The sequence below is a fragment of the Chlorocebus sabaeus genome, chromosome 11 (genome assembly GCF_047675955.1).
Source record: "Chlorocebus sabaeus isolate Y175 chromosome 11, mChlSab1.0.hap1, whole genome shotgun sequence".
Lineage (NCBI taxonomy): Eukaryota > Metazoa > Chordata > Mammalia > Primates > Cercopithecidae > Chlorocebus > Chlorocebus sabaeus.
This window is the reverse complement of record NC_132914.1, coordinates 107,583,133-107,600,456: the sequence shown is the minus strand read 5'-3', so window position 1 is coordinate 107,600,456 and position 17,324 is coordinate 107,583,133. Positions and strand designations below refer to the sequence as shown.

The window sequence follows — 17,324 nt, the reverse complement described above, 5'->3', positions numbered from 1 at the left end:
TTTCCACTTCGGTATTCCAGATCCTCAACACATTTGCAAATCGCGAGGGTCACCATACAAGTCAAAAGTCTGCACGCAAACCACAGACCGAAGCACGCGGCTCAAGGATGTGGAGCTTTATCTGTTATCCGTTATTACCCAGGTATCCAAGCTTAGCCTGCATCCCAACGGCCGATTTCCAACAACTACTTCTGCGCACGCACATATCATCTCCTTCACCCCTCCTTTTTTGTCTCAGGATGCGTTTCTCACCGGATTTGGCCCGCGGGCTGTCCCGTAGAAGGAGGTGTGGTAGAAATGAAGACGTAGAAAGAATGTGGATTGCGATTGGTTGGCACTTCACTTTCCCGGAACTCAGTGGGCGTCGCGCGAAGGCTGAGGGAGTGTGGCGGGCGGCTCCGGGAGCCAACATGCCTCGGTATGCGCAGCTCGTCATGGGCCCCGCGGGCAGCGGGAAGGTGAGGATCTGAGGGGACAAGGAGAGAAAAGTAGGGGTTCATGGGAGGCAGGAGGTTGGATCCTGAGGGAGCGAGGCGGCGGGTATGTGTATTGGGAACCCTGAGACCCCACGCAACTCATTTATGCTGTCTGGCTTCATGTTTTTTGTTGTTGTTTTGAAAGGGAAATAATGGTAGTTGTTAATATTTATTGGATACTTAAGCCCCAGGCAGTAGATTAAACGCCTTGCTGATTTTTACAACAACCCTGTGAGAGAGATCTCATTCTCATTTTGCAGACAACGAGACACAGAAATGTTAAGTTCTTTGCCCAGCAAAAAAATTTAAATCCAGTTTTGTCTGAACTCCAGAATCCGGCCCTGTCTCGCTCCCAGGAGGGTAAAGTGGGGTCTCGTTAATTACTGTTTCTCAGAACTTGGAACATGGACTTTTGGTATTTAAGGTGCTTTTAGGTGGTACATGGACCCAACATTAAGGAGCATCAGATCATGTATTGAGGAAATTGTTGCCTTTTCTTTTTTTTTTTTTTTTTTTTTTGAGGCGGAGTCTCACTCTGTAGTCCAGGCTGGAGTGCAGTGGCGCGATCTCGGCTCACTGCACGCTCCGCCTCCCGGGTTCACGCCATTCTCCTGCCTCAGCCTCCCGAGTAGCTGGGACTACAGGCGCCCGCCACCGCGCCCGGCTAATTTTTTGTATTTTTAGTAGAGACGGGGTTTCACCGTGTTAGCCAGGATGGTCTCGATCTCCTGACCTCGTGATCCGCCCGCCTCGGCCTCCCAAAGTGCTGGGATTACAGGCGTGAGCCACCGCGCCCGGCCGCCTTTTCATTTCTCTTTCAGTTCTTCGCATTTAGGAGAAATTGTGCTCGGTGCTAGTGTGTATCTTCAGCACTTATTTAATCCTCAGGTCTTTTCAGAGAACAGTTCTTAGTCTCAGAGCTTTTAATAGGCACTTGTATTTAGCTAAAATTAAGAACATTTAAAAGTTTTATATAATTTTATGTCTAACTTCACGTTATGTCACATATAACTGGTTTTCAGTTTACAGTAGGGATAAAATTTTTTCTTGTAAACAAATATTAAGGGAATGTTAGGAACATTCAAATACAGTGGGAATGGTGAAGATATGGATCAAATAACAGATGTGTGGGAAACAGCCAGGCGTCACTTTGGGAGGTGGAGGTGGACAGATCGCCTGAGCCAGGAGTTTGGGACCAGCCTGGGCAACACGGGGAAACTCTTGTCTTTACAAAAATATGCAAAAATTAGCCAGACCTGGTGGCAGGCACCTGTAGTCCCAGCTTCTTGGGAGGCTGAGGTGGGAGGATTACCTAAACCCAGGAGGTTGAGGCTGTGGTGAGTGGTGATCGTGCCACTGCACTCCAGCCTGAGTGACAGAGGTACTGTCACAAAAAAAGAAAAAGAAAAACTGGGAAACACTAGAGTCTGTGGAGGTGTTGTGTGGCCTGTTTTTAACAAACACATTGTTCTAAGCTGTTGAGTTATTCTGAGTAAAAAACATGTACATGTAACTAAGATACGTATGACCTTTAACTTACCCAGAGTCTGTAGTCTTTTGGGGAAGACAAATAATGACCTGTCAATTAAGATACAATGTGATGTGGCCAGGTGTGGTGGCTTAAGCCAGTAATCCTCGCACTTTGGGAGGCTGAGGCCAGCAGATCACTTGAGCCCAGGAGTTCAAGGTCAGCCTGGGCAACATGGTGAAGCCCTGTCTCTACCAAAAATACAAAAATTAGCTGGGCGTGGTGGCCAGAGCCTGTAGTCCCACCTACTCGGGGGGCTAAGGCTGGAGAATCGCTTGAGCCTGGGTCAAAGCAGCAGTGAGCTATATGATGGTGCCACTGCACTCCAGCCTGGGTGACAGAGTGAGACCCTTTGTCAAAAAAAAAAAAAAAGATACAGACAGAGACAACAGTATGTGTAAAGGCACTGAGAGGACAGCAAGATGGATTTTTTTTTTCTATAGTCTATTTTAATTTTTGGACTGATTGTGTTAAACAAGTATCTTTATAAGCTTTTGATGCCTACTATCAGAAACATTTGTTGAGTATGTTCTTTCTCCCAAGCATGTTTTGGGCCCTGGAGGTTGTGTGGGGAAAAAAACACGCACACACAAAATCCCTGCCCTGTGGAGCTTATCTTTAAACATAATGAGTCAGTTAGAAATAATTATCAAGTATTTATTATGTAGTAGGTATTGTGCTAATCCCTGTGCTTGGGAAACTGAATGACACATTGCTGCCTTTAAACAGAGGATGACACAGACAAGTAGCCTAGAATTTTTTTTTTTTTTTTTTTTTTTTTTTTTTTTTTTTGAGCCGGGAGTCTTGTTCTGTCATCCAGGCTGGAGTGCAGTGGTGTGATCTCAGTTCACTGCGACCTCCGCCTCCTGGGTTCAAGCGATTCTCCTGCCTCAGCCTCCCGAGGATCTGAGATTACAGGCATATGCCACCACGCCCAGCTAATTTTTGTATATTTAGTAGAGGCGGGGTTTCACCATGTTGGCCAGGCTGGTCTTGAACTCCTGACCTCAGGTGATCCGCCTACCTCGGCCTCCCAAAGTACTGGGATTACAGGCGTAAACCACTGCACCCAGCCCCAGATTTTAACATAGTATGGTAACAACAACATAAGGGATAAAGAATTATCTAAACCAAACATTACAAACTGATAGCCACCTCAAACTATTTATTGACCTTGGCGTTCCTTCATCTTGGAATGCTCTTCACCTTAGGATGGCAAGCTCATTATCATATACTCAGATATCCCCTACTCAGAGACATCATCCCTGACCATCCTACCTAAAGGTTTGTTTGGATTGTACAAGTCCTGGTAGAGACACTGTGTTAGGTGTTAGACTATGTAACCAGAAGTCTTCCCTTTAAATACCACTTGTCACATGTTAGAGCAGTAAGGAGCCTTAGTGATTATGGAGGACATCCCAGTTAGAGACAAGAAAGTTGAGGGGCAGAGTGGAGAAATAAATTCCCCAGAGTTACCCATGAGTGTAAATCAGGTTTGAATATGCAGCCCAGTCAGATATCTTTTTCCCTTGTTTTCAGTCAGCCTCTTGGTTGGTGAAGGCATAGTTGTGACCTTAGTGGATAGTATTCCAGAGTATGGAAAGTAGCACTACACTGCCTGTTGCTTTAACCTCTCATGCCTTGTGACATTACAGAGCACCTACTGTGCCACCATAGTCCAGCACTGTGAAGCCCTCAACCGGTCTGTCCAAGTTATAAACCTGGATCCAGCAGCGGAACACTTCAACTACTCCGTGATGGCTGGTAAGTCCTGAGCAGAGGCTTCCCCCATCTTCAGGAACAGTAAGGGCTGCGGAGGCAGTGAGTACTAGTTGCTTAGCACAGAAGCTGAAAAATTACTTATTATAGTCTGGATCCCTGGTTTTGTGGTAAATAGCATGAGCTTGTCATTTGGTCACATCTGTTCATGGTGATATGTGTGACAGTATCCTTTCTTGGTCTTTGATGTAAGATTTAAACATAAATGGGGCCGGGCGCGGTGGCTCATGCCTGTAATCCCAGCACTTTGGGAGGCTGATGCGGGCAGATCATGAGGTCAGGAGTTCAAGACCAGCATGGTGAAACCCTGTCTCTACTAAAAACACAAAAAAATTAGCTGGACGTGGTGGCGCGTGCCTGTAATCCCAGCTACTCAGGAGAATCGCCTGAACCCAGGAGACGGACATTGCGGTGAGCCGAGATTGCACCACTGCACTCCAGCCAGGGCAACAGAGCGAGACTCTGTCTCAGAAAAAAAAAGTAAATGAACACTTCCCTCAGCACCGTTTCATTCTGTCCCTTTTATCCTTAGTCCTGCTGTAGTGAATCATGTGGTATATTGCTGATCACTGTAAGTCAGGAGCCTGGGTTTGTTTTTTTAAATTCTTTTAATTTGTTCTTTCAAGTGTCTGTTGAACACCTATTTTATGCCAGACACCAGAGTTATAGCAGAGAATAATATATACATTATCCCTGCCATCACCAACCTTTAGGAAATAGGCAGTAAACAAAATGATAAACATGTTACAGAATGTGATGACTGCAGACAGGCTCATGAGAAGTACTCATTGGGTGAGGTTGCTTTAGCTAGGATTGTTAGGGAGGATGGTGACTCTGAGGAGGGGATCTTTGAGCCTAGACCTGAAGGATGGTAATATGCTCCTCAGGCTGAGGAAAAGCCTTCCAAAATGAGGGAACATTTAGATCATTAAATATGCCAAGCTGGGTGCAGGGACATGTGCCTGTAGTCCCAGCTACTTGGGAGGCTGATGTGGGAGGATCACTTGAGCCCAGGAGTTCAAGTCCAGCCTGGGCAACATTGCAAGATCCGTCTCTGAAAAATAAAATAAATAAATAAATAGCCTACAGGTGAGAAAGGATTTGGTGTTCTCCAGGAAAGCCAAGATGTCAGTGAGCTGAAGCGTAATCACTGAAAGAAAGAAGTAGGTAGAAGCTAACAGGACATGAGAAGATGGGATTTTATCCTGTTGTCAGTGGGGTGCCACTAGAGGGTTTTAAGAAGAGGAAAGGATTGACATTTGATATATGTTTTGGGGGTTTTTTGGTTTTTTTGAGACAGGGTCCAGCTCTGTCACGCAGGCTGGAGTGCAGTTTCACAACCTTTGCCTCCTGAGCTGAAGCCATCCTCCCACCTCAGCCTCCCAAGTAGCTGGTACTATAGGTGCGTGCCACCATGCCTGGGTAATTTTTATAATTTCTTTTTTTTTTTTTTTTTGTAGAGACAGGGTTTCACCGTGCTGCCCAGACTGGTCTCAAACTCCTGAGCTCAAGCAGTCTGCCGGCCTCAGTCTCCCAAAGTGCTGGGATTAGAGGTGTGAGCCACTGCATCTGGACTTTGTTGTTGTTGTTGTTGTTGTTGTTTTGTTTTTGAGACAAGGTCTCACTCTGTCACCTAGGCTGTAGTACAGCAGCCTGATCACAGCTTATTGTAGTCTCAACCTTCTAGACTCAAGCAATCCTCCTACCTCAGTCTCCCAAGTAGCTGGGACTACAGGCACACACTATCATGCCTGGGTAGTTTTTGTATTATTTGTAGAGGTGGGGTTTCATCATGTGGCCCAGGCTGGTCTCATTGCCCAGGCTGGTCTCGAACTCCTGGGCTTAAGTGACCCACCAGCTTGACTTCTGAAAGTGCTGGAATAACAGGCATGAGCCACCGCACTTGGCCTGATTTATGTTTTAAAAAATAACTCAGGTGCTTAGATGAAAAATGGACTTTAGTGGGTTGACAGTAGAAGTACAACCTGCATGGCTGGGCACGGTGGCTCATGCCTATAATCCCAGCATTTTGGGAGGCCGAGGTGGGTGGTCACCTGAGGTCGGGAGTTCGAGACCAGCCTGACCAACATGGAGAAACCCCATCTCTACCAAAAATACAAAATTAGCTGGGCATGGTGGCACATGCCTGTAATACCAGCTACTCAGGAGGCTGAGGCAAGAGAATCGCTTGAACCCGGGAGGCAGAGGTTCTGGTGAGCCAAGATCGCACCATTGCACTCCAGCCTGGGCAACAAGAACGAAACTGTCTCAAAATTTAAAAAAGTACAACCTGCACTGCGGCTGTTGTAGTTAGCCAGGTGTACACCAGTACTAGGGTGGTCATGGTGGAGATATAAGGAAGCAGACAGACTCCGTATATTTTGCAAGTTGAATTAATAGCATTTTGTGGGGGATTGAACCAAGAAGGCATAGGAAAGTAAGGAATCAAGGGTGATTCTTGCAGCTTTGTTGAGTGTATGATAATCATTTCCTGTGGAGGGAGACAGGTCGTTTTAGGTTTGGGGACGTTCTCTTTGCACTCACTAAGTGCAAAGAGAAACTTTTGATTTCTGTTAATGAGTGAGCAGGTTGCGGAGAGGCAGACTGAAGGGAGAGGGAGAGATGTGAAATGCTTATCTTTGAGAAAAAAAGCATTGTATTACTTTGGAACCATTTGGTTGCAGCAAACGGAAACCACTCTAAGCTAGCTTAGTTAAAAAGAGGACTTAGGATGGGCACTGTGACTCATGCCTGTAATCCCAGCACTTTGGGAGGCTAAGGCAGATGGATGGCTTGAGCCCAGGAGTTCAAGACCAGCCTGGGCAGCATGGTGAAACCCCATCTCTACAAGAAATATAGAAATTAGCCTGGCATGCTGGCAGGCGCCTGTATTCCCAGCACTCAGGAGGCTGAGGTGGTGGGATCACTTGAGCCTACGAGGTCAAGGTTGCAGTGAGCCATGATTATGCTACTGCACTCCAGCCTGGACAGCAGAGTGAGACCCTGTCTGAAAAGAAAGAAAGCCAGATTTATTGTCCCAATTTGGATCAGTTATCTGTTATTTATCGCTGGGGGAGGGGTAGGAAGGTGTTGTCAGTATAAATGTGTCTGTGAATGAAGCTCAATCCTTTGTAAATGGAGAGTGTAGGTTTGAGCACAAAAATAAGTAAAAACCTAAGGTAGAAAATTCTATATACTGATTCCTAAAAATTAGTAAGATAACTATACCAGAATTTTTTAAGCCTCTCCTGTTGATTTTTTTTTTTTTTTTTTTTTTTTTTTCCCTGAGGCAGAGTCTGTCTCTGCTGCCCAGGCTGGAGTGCAGTGGCACCATGTCATCTCACTGCAACCTCTGCCTCCTGGGTTCAAGTAATTCTCCTGCCTCAGCCTCTCGAGCAGCTGGGATTACAGGCAAGTGCCAGCACACCTGACTAATTTTTCTATTTTTGTTTGTTTTTGTTTATGTTTGAGATGGAGTCTTGCTCTGTCGCCTGGGCTTGAGTGCAATGGCGTGATCTTGGCTCACTGCAACCTCCGGCTCCTGGGTTCAAGTAATTCTCCTGCCTCAGCCTCCGAAGTAGCTAGAACTACAGACGTGCACCACCACGCCTGGCTAATTTTTGTATTTTTAGTAGAGGTGGGGCTTCACCATATTGGCCAGGCTGGTCTCGAACTCCTGATCTCATGATTCCCTCACCTTGGCCTCCCAAAGTGCTAGAATTACATGCATGAGCCACCACATCCAGCCTAATTTGTATATTTTTAGTAGAGACAGGTTTCAGCATGTTGGCCAGGCTGGTCTTGAACTCGTGACCTCAAGTGATCCACCTGCCTCACCCTCCGAAAGTGCTGGGATTACAGGCATGAGTCACTGAGCAGAGCCCCTGTTAGTGATTTTGATACATTATCTCATAGTTCTCATCCTTCTACCCCAGGATAAAGAAAGTGAGGCTCAGGGAGGTGAAATAGTTACCTTAGTGTTACTGTGTTAAGAAATGGTAATCAGTTTTCTTTTTTTCGTTTTGTACTTTTTAGGAATAGGTAATACATATTCACATGGTTCATAACGTAAAAGTACTAAAGAGTAAGTATACAGGAAAACATCTTCCTCTCAGCTCTGTGTCCCAGCAATCAGCTCCCCTTCCTGGGAGCAGCCAGTGTTACCAGTTTCTGGTGTGTTCTTTCATAGTCTGTGCACATAAAATTCAAGATGTATATGTATTATGTCTATGTAGTGAATTTTTGTCTTTTATTAACACCAATGATAGCATTCTTACACAGTTCTGTACCTTGCATTTTTCACTGAACAATATGCCTAGGAGGTTGTATTATTGTTAATACTTAAAGAGATTTTCCCCATTTATGACTGTGTAGTATTCCATTGTCTGACTGAACAATAATTTATTTGCTCATTTCTCTACTGATGGACACTGCTACAGAAAAAAGCCATGTACATAAATAATTTCCTGCATATGAGTTTTTTATGTAATTATTAACTTTTATGTTCTATTTCTAGTAAGGATAACAATTTTTGAAGGGACACATGTATTCTGGGCCCTATTTGTCCTTTTCAGACATCCGGGAACTGATCGAGGTGGATGATGTAATGGAGGATGATTCTCTGCGATTTGGTCCCAATGGAGGATTGGTATTTTGCATGGAGTACTTTGCCAATAACTTTGACTGGCTGGAGAACTGTCTTGGCCATGTAGAGGATGACTATATACTTTTTGATTGTCCAGGTGAATCAACAATTTGAATGCTTTCCTTAAAGTCTTGATAGTTCCATCCTTAATAGGAGAAGGGAGAGTGAGCATTTGTAGCTCTAAACTATACTGCAGTAGAGTACCAAGCTATTCTTTATAAGTCTATCTATTGAGGCCGGGTGCAGTGGCTTATGCTTGTAATCCCAGCACTTTGGGAGGCCGAGGTGGGTGGATCACGAAGTCAGGAGATCGAGACCATCCTGGCTAACATGGTGAAACCTATCTCTACTAAAAAATACAAAAAATTAGCTGGGCGTGGTGGCGGGCGCCTGTAGTCCCAGCTACTTGGGAGGCTGAGGCAGGAGAATGGCGTGAACGCGGGAGGCGGAGCTTGCAGTGAGCCAAAATCGCGTCACTACACTCCAGCCTGGGCAACAGAGTGAGACTCTGACTCAAAAGCAAACAAAAAAAAGTATATCTATTGAGTGCTTGATTTGTACACTGGGAATACCATAGAGCACAGATAGCTATGGTCTCTGGCCTCATGGAGCTCACAGTTTGGCAGAACTCAAGACAGTACAAAGAAATAGCGTCCAAATGATTATTTAATATTCAGTTGTCATTGAGTATTCCACAGGAATAGCACAGATCATCACACAGATAATGGCGGTTAGAGAGGCATCTGAGGCGGCCTTTCAGCTGAGCTGGAGGCTGAGGAAAGCAGAGGGCACAGCCTGCTGAACACCTCCCAGGAGGAAGGAACAATGCTGTTTTAAGGCACTGAAAAGGCCAATGTGGCTGGAGCATGATAAAGAGGCAGTTGTCATGAGGTGTGACTGGTAGGAGACAGATAATAGCACATGGCTTCTGAAGCCAAATAGTGAATTTTCTTTTTTTTTATTTCTTTTTTCTTTTCTTTTCTTTTTTTTTTTTTTGAGACAGAGTTTCACTCCTGTCACTCAGGCTGGAGTATGATGGCACCATCTCGGCTCACTCCAGTCTCCACTTCCTGGGTTCAAGTGATTCTCCTGTCTCAGCTTCCCAAGTAGCTGGGATTACAGGTGCCCACCACCACACCCGGCTAATTTTTGTATTTTTAGTAGAGACAGGGTTTCACTATGTTGGCCAGGCTGGTCTCAAACTCCAGACCTTAGGTGATTCACCTGCCTCGGCCTCCCAAATGCTGGGATTACTTGTGTGAGCCACCACGCCCAGCCCAAATTGTGAATTTTCAACTTGAGCCTGACCTGGCTTTGACCATTTATGTCCCTCACTTTTTTCCCCTTGCTTTTAATTGACCATACATATACCCACAGAAAAGTATATATGTCATAAGTATACAGCTTGATGAATATTCCCAAACTATAGATATCTTTGTAGCACTTATTTATTTATTTTTGTAGAGATATTGTATTGCTCAGGCAGGTCTCAAAGTCCTGGGCTCAAGCTATCCTCCCACTTTAGCCTCCCAAAATGCTGGGATTACAGGTGTGTGAGCCATGGTATCTGGTCAGTAGCACTCACATTGATTGGCAGAAAACTAAAGTGCGAAAAACCTCATGTTCTTTCTTTTTTCTTTTCCTTTTTTTTTTTTTTAAAAAGACAGAGTCTTACTCTATCGCCCAGGCTGGAGTGCAGTGGCGTGATCTTGGCTCACTGCAGCCGCCGCCTCCCGGGTTTAAGCGATTCTTGTGCCTCAGCATCCCAAGGAGTAACTGGAACCACAGGCACGCACCACCACACCTGGCTAATTTTTTTGTATTTTTAGTAGAGACGGGGTTTCACTATGTTGGCCAGACTGGTCTTGAACTCCTGGCCCCAAGTGATCCACTCACCACAGCCTCCCAAAGTGCTGGGATTACAGGCATGAGCCACCCTGCCCAACCAGAGAACCTCATTTTCTACATAAAACTTAATAGGGAGTCCTATGGTGGCAGTACCTTAGGTTTTATGATTGCTTTGAGAGGCTGTGGGCCCCTTAAAAATGTGTTGGCTTTTATTTTTATCCATCTTATGGGGAAAATTTGTTTCCTCTAACTTGATGATTTAACATATTTGCTGTTTCTAAAATTCTTACAATACTCTTCATGTAGGTCAGATTGAGTTGTACACTCACCTGCCTGTGATGAAACAACTGGTCCAGCAGCTCGAGCAGTGGGAGTTCCGAGTCTGTGGAGTTTTTCTTGTTGATTCTCAGTTCATGGTGGAGTCATTCAAGGTCTGAAGCTAAATCTCTTACGGATTTTTTTTTTTTTTTTTTTTTTTTTAGACAGAGTCTTACTCTGTTGCCCAGGCTGGAGCACAGTGGCGTGATCTCAACTCACTGCAACCTCTGCCACCCGGTTCAAGTGATTCTTGTGCCTCAGCCTCCTGAGTAGCTGGAATTACAGGTGCGTGCCACCATGCCTGGCTAATTTTTGTATTTTTAGTCGAGACGGGGTTTTACCATGTTGGCCAGGCTAGTCTCAAACTCCTGACCTCAAACATCAAGTGATCCACCTGCCTTGGCCTCCCAAAGTCTCTTAGAGATTTTTAAACTATGAGTACAAGCAGATGACAATTCCCTTTAATTATTGTGTGATTCTGAACATTTCACAAATGATTCCAGAGTTACTTAGTATCCCTTTTGTTATTAAATTATTATAATATGTTGTAAATGAAAAATAGTAAATTATTATATCATAGAGATTTAAGAGGAACTACTTACCAAGAAAAAACTGAGGTTGTTGGGCAGAGTGGCTCACACCTATAATCTCAGCACTTTGGGAGGCCAAGGCAGGAGGATTGCTTGAGCCCAGGAGTTCCAGACTTGCTTGGGCAACAGAGTGAGACCCTGTCTCTACAACAAATACAAAAATTAGCTAGGCATTGTGGCACGTGCCTGTAGTCCCAGCTACTTGGGAAGCTGAAGTGGGAGGATTGCTTGAGTACAGGAAGCAGAGGTTGCAGTGAGTCGAGATCGCCAAGATCGCACCATTGCACACCAGCCTGAGTGACAGAGTGAGACTCTGTCTCAAATAAAAAGGGGGGGTAGTGGGAGAGAAAAAACTGAAGCAGATGGCTATTTTATAAAAGTCTATTTTTAATTTTCTGAGGACCTTTTGACCAGTTTATGAACTACCTAAATCAATTTTTTTATTAATAGCTCTTAAGGAATATTAGATGGGAAAGGAAATTAAAATGCTGTCTAAATTGAGATTTGTGATCACTGTATGTTATCTATATCTTCCCTCACCTTTGGGAACCAAGGGTCAAGCATCTGATTAGGGAACATTTTTTTTTTCTATATGGCTAGCATTTCTTTTAATAAAATAATAATTTTGCCTTTTCCACATTTTTTTTTTTTTGAGACCGAGTTTCGCTCTTGTTGCCCAGGCTGGAGTGTGGTGGTGCAATCTTGGCTCACTGGAACTTCCGCCTCCTGGGTTCAAGTGATTCTCCTGCCTCAGACTCCCGAGTAGCTGGGATTACAGGCACGTGCCACCACGCCCAGCTAATTTTGTATTGTTAGTAGAGACAAGGTTTCACCATGTTGGCTAGGCTGGTCTTGAACTCCTGACCTCAGGTGATCTGCCCACCTTGGCCTCCCAAAGTGCTGGATTACAGGTGTGAGCCACCATGCCCAGCCTGCATTTCTTTTATTTAGGCCAGTTCTGTTCCAGTGAGGAATAGAAGACTCTTTATGCAAAGGCCAGGTAACTTTGTTGGCAACAGTCAGTTCATCTTCCCTTTTCTGTTTCCTCCTTCAGTTTATTTCTGGCATCTTGGCAGCCCTAAGTGCCATGATCTCTCTAGAAATTCCACAAGTCAACATCATGACAAAAATGGATCTGCTGAGTAAAAAAGCAAAAAAGGAAATTGAGAAGTGAGTTCACTCTTCTTCCATTATTATCAGATCTCAATTGCAGAGATGAACCTTCTATTTTATTTAGATGGGAAGTTTGGTTGGTTTATAAACTTAGTCTCCTGAATTCATCAGTCTTTCTCTCTTTTAAAGGTTTTTAGATCCAGACATGTATTCTTTATTAGAAGATTCTACAAGTGACTTAAGAAGCAAAAAATTCAAGAAAATGACTAAAGCGATATGTGGACTGGTAAGCTTTTAAAGTTTGGATTTTTTGGCCAGGTGCAGTGACTCATGCCTGTAATCCTAGCACTTTGGCAGACCAAGGCGGGAAGATTGAGTCCAAGAGTTCAAGACCAGCATGGGCAACAACTCTATCACTAAAAACAATTTTTAAATTAGGCCAGGCGCAGTGGCTCACACCTGTAATCCTAGCACTTTGGGAGCCAGGGCAGGCTGATCATTTGAGGTTAAGAGTGCGAGACCAAGCCTGGCCAACATGGTGAAACCCTGTCTCTACTAAAAATACAAAAAAAAATTAGCTGGACATGGTGGTGTGCGCTTGTAATCCCAGTACTCGGGAGCCTGAGGCAGAAGAATCAGTTGAACCTGGGTGGTGGAGGTTGCAGTGAGTGGAGATCACGCTACTGCAGTCCAGCCTGGGCAACAGAGTAAGACTTTGTTTCAAAAAAAAAAAAAAATTAGGCCAGGTGCAGTGATTTATGCCTGTAATCCCAGTTCTTTGGGAGGCTGAGGTGGGTGGATCACCTGAGGTCAGGAGTTCGAGACCAGCCTGGCCAACATGGTGAAACCCTGTCTCTACTAAAAAATTCAAAAATTAGCCAGGCATGGTGGCACATGCCTGTAATCCTAGCTATTTGGGAGGCTGAGGCAGGAGAGTTGCTGGAACCCAGGAGGTGGAGGTTGCAGTGAGCCCAGATAGTGCCATTGCACTCCAGCCCAGTCCAACAACAGCAAGACTCCATCTCAAAAAAAAAAAAAGCCAGGCATGATGCTGCACTCCTGTAGTTCCACTCTGGAGGCTGAGGTGGGAGGATCCCTTGAGCCTGGGAGGTCAAGGCTGTAGTGAGCCATGATCATGCCACTGTGTTCCAGCCTGGGTGGCAGAGAGACCCCATCTCAAAAAAACAAAAAGGGGGCCAGGCGCGCAGTGGCTCACACCTATAATCCCAGCGCTTTGGGAGGCCAAGGTGGGTGGATCACTTGAGATCAGGAGTTCAAGACCAGGCTGACCAACATGGTGAAACACCGTCTCTACTAAAAATACAAAATTAGCCGGGCATGGTGGCACACACCTGTAATCCCAGCTACTTGGGAGACTGAGGCAGGAGAATTGCTTGAACCTGGGAGGCGGAGGTTGAGCAACAAGAAAAAAGCTCTGTCTCCAAAAAAAAAAAAAAAAAAAAAAAAGATTAAAAAAAAAAGTTGAAGTTTTTTGGGATTTTTTCCTAAACACCTGGTCAAATGTTTGCCTGTGTCCAGTCATTTGCCACCTTTATAAAAAGCACAGTTCATCCCTATTTTCTGCAAAGTGGAGGAAGGAAAAGGGCTATGGGCTGGTCAGCCAGCAGTTTAATTTAGAAGTAGTTATTGGTAGTGGCCAATAAATTAACTAACATCTCATTATTTCTAGCCATTTGGAGAGTTCAGGACTGTTTGTGCTCCTGTGAAATTTCCAGTGGTTGTTGAATTCAGATAAATAGCCGTGAAACAGTGTCTAGTTAAAGTAATAAGCTAACAAGTGTTCTAACCAATCAGAAGTCAGAAAAATCAATGATTTACTCTCTGTGTCTAGCTATCCCTCCTCCTCCTCTTCCCCTAAATACATCAGTGTTTTTATTCAGAAGTATAAATGGTTATAAAACTCAAATATAAGTTGAAAATTATGTATTTTGCACAACTTCAGAATGAACTTTTCTTGAAATCTGCAACTTGTAGATTGATGACTACAGCATGGTTCGATTTTTGCCTTACGATCAGTCAGATGAAGAAAGCATGAACATTGTATTGCAGCATATTGATTTTGCCATTCAATATGGAGAAGACCTAGAATTTAAAGAACCAAAGGTAATTTCTGATTTGGGGTGTTTGTTAGCTTTTGATAAAAATATTTTCCAGCATGGGCCGGGCACGGTGGCTCACGCCTGTAATCCCAGCACTTTGGGAGGCCGAGACGGATGGATCACAAGGTCAGGAGATCGAGACCATCCTGGCTAACACAGTGAAACCCCGTCTCTACTAAAAAAAATACAAAAAAATTAGCTGGGCGAGGTGGCAGGCGCCTGTAGTCCCAGCTACTCAGGAGGCTGAGGCAGGAGAATGGCGGGAACCCAGGAGGCGGAGCTTGCAGTGAGCTGAGATCACGCCACTGCACTCCAGCCCAGGCGACAGAGTGAGACTCCGTCTCAAAAAAAAAAAAAAAAAAAAATTTTGCCAGCACTCACTGGACTCTTGCATAATCCAGGAGACTCCTTAAATTAGTTTTTTGTCTTACTGATGGCAGTTAACTGGGCTTTTCTGGGTGATCTCTGAAATTAACACTGTGCTCCACAAGCTGTATCACTTTTACTCTATTTTTGTTGAGGCAGTATGATGAAGCTTCTGTGTATTCAGAGCTTGGGTGTATGTGCAAAGAGGAGGCGAAATTGGGCTGCCCTCACATATGTCATTGAGAAGACTAATGATAGTGTCAGCAAAGCATTTTTTAAAATTTCTTTTATTTTTTATTTTCCTGACCACTAGACTACCAGGGAAGTAAAGCACTATCACAGGAAATTAGCCAAGGATCGTCATGAATGTAAATTCAAATGAGAAATGCTTCTGAGATAGAAGCACATTAATTTACTACATATCTGGGAAAAAAAATCTGTCAATCATGCCTTTTCTTACTATTAACAGTTACCTGTAAGCAACACCTGGAGCTGGTGCTGGGTAATTAGTTCCACATAGGGTATTACCTGAAAAATATTTAAACACATACTAGTTTTGACTGAGGGGAAATAAATATATATTTTCTATTTTGTGTTTCCATTGTGTCAGGAACGTGAAGATGAGTCTTCCTCTATGTTTGACGAATATTTCCAAGAATGCCAGGATGAATGAAGAGTTTACTAAAAAGTAATCTATACATGAAGAGCTTGTGGCCAAACCAGTAGAACATTCTTCTCTTCAAAGGATGCAATAGTAGAAAGCTACTTATTTTAATGAAAAAAGTAATACCTCATTCTTTATCAGCCACATGCCTGAATCAAGTTTTTAATTATTCTGAAACTGCTGCTGTTTAAAGTGGAATCTTTTAGTGTTATAACAGCATCACTTTAGATTTTATAAGTCAAAATTGAAATGAATGCACATAGATTTGTATATAATATAAATTAGCACCTGAGCTAAGGTTAAGGCTAAACTTATTTTCACTTTTTGTATTATTTTTGAGATGCAGGAATTACTGTAACAAAATATGTGTGTCCGAAGGGAAAAAGCTACAAGTATATACGTAAGACCATTGCTTATCTGTATCTTCCCATTTTCCTATATTGAAAATGTATATTATTTATATAACTTAAAAAGTAAAAATAACTGTTTTGAGATATGTATATATATATATAAAAGAAATAGAAAGGTTTTTAATGATTCTTGGGCCTAGATAACAAGTACAGTGCAGTGTCTAATTTGATTCATTTTAATTAAAGAAGCAAAATGTGACCCAGCATGATGGCTCACACCTATAATGCCAGCACTTTGGGAGGCCGAGGCAGGCAGATCACCTGAGGTCAGGAGTTCAAGACCAGCATGGTGAAAGCCCGTCTTTACTAAAAATAACAAAAAAAAATAGCTGGGCATGGTGGCTCATGCCTGTAATTCCAGCTATTTGAGAGGCTGAAGTGGGAGAATCCCTTGAATCCAGAAGGTGGAGCTTGCAGTGAGCCAGGATCGCACCATTGCACTACAGCTTGGGCAACAGTGAGACACCATCTCAAAAAAAAAAAAAAAAAAAAAAATGTGAGGACCTGTAGGTGTCATTGGTAGCTTATGCCTGGGGGGCCAGGCTAGAGGGAAGGGTCGGGTGTCTACACCATGGTCCAGTCAGGGAGGAGCATGATGAGTGGGCAACATGGGGATATGCTGGGCTTCCTGGGGATTTTCCTGTGGCCCTTAGAGGATAGAGAGTGTGGAAATAGTCTGATCTCCCAGGGTTGCTAATTCTTAGAAACTTTATTGTCACATGGGAGGGGAAGAAAGGAGAGGCAGCTTTTCAGTTGCCCTCTTGGTCCTCCCTGGTTTAGCTTCTAGAGAGTATGGTATGTGCCTGTGGAGAAAAAGTGAAGGGCCTGATTCCAGTGCCTTCCCCACTGGACACTAGGGTTTCAAAGATGAATCTGACAATTCCAGTCCTCGAGGATTTCACTGTCTCATAGGCAGGGCTGATATGATTCTTTACACAAATTTACGGAAGTTCTATGGATGCCAGGTACTGGGGATAGAACAGGGACTCACAGTGCAGGCAGGGCTTTGCTCACGTGGGGCTGACATGCTGGGCTGTGAGACTGACCATGAGGAAGGAAACCTCAGAGAGAGGATGGAAAGAACAGAAAGCAGAAAAGAAATGGAGAGTGACTATGGGGCTACTTTGGGCTCTTTGTCAAAAAAGACCTTGCCTAAAAGGTGCTATTTGCCCAGTCACCTGAATGCGAAATCAGATGTGGGAACATGAGGCTCTATTCCAGGCTGCGAACTGGCAGAAGAAATGGCTCTCAGGCAGCAATGAACTTGACTTTTAACCTAAGTTTTCTAGTAATAAATAGGTTAAAAACTCCTAGGCTTTCAGTATGCTGCAAGCATGTAAGTTCTAAGCATTTTACATGTAATTCATTTCATCGTCACAAAATTATGAGGTAAATACTGTTACTACCATTTTCAGGTGAGGAACTGAAGTACAGAGGCAAGTTAACTTGCTCAAAATTATAGAGCTA

General features: G+C 43.9%; 1 protein-coding gene across 2 annotated transcripts; it reads left to right on the top strand.

Annotated features, from left to right (window-relative positions):
* Positions 1–338: 338 nt before the first annotated feature.
* Positions 339–15,939, top strand: GPN3 (GPN-loop GTPase 3). 2 transcript variants are annotated; one of them, XM_008004685.3, is made up of 8 exons: positions 339–458; positions 3,660–3,768; positions 8,358–8,525; positions 10,583–10,707; positions 12,239–12,354; positions 12,487–12,583; positions 14,293–14,421; positions 15,394–15,939. In XM_008004685.3, the coding sequence occupies exons 1-8, from the start codon at positions 411–413 to the stop codon at positions 15,454–15,456; spliced, it is 855 nt and encodes a 284-aa protein (XP_008002876.2). In that variant the 5' UTR covers positions 339–410; the 3' UTR covers positions 15,457–15,939. The 2 variants fall into 2 exon arrangements, with proteins under 2 accessions (XP_008002876.2, XP_072877196.1); XM_073021095.1 differs by having other exon boundaries at positions 370–418.
* Positions 15,940–17,324: the final 1,385 nt, after the last annotated feature.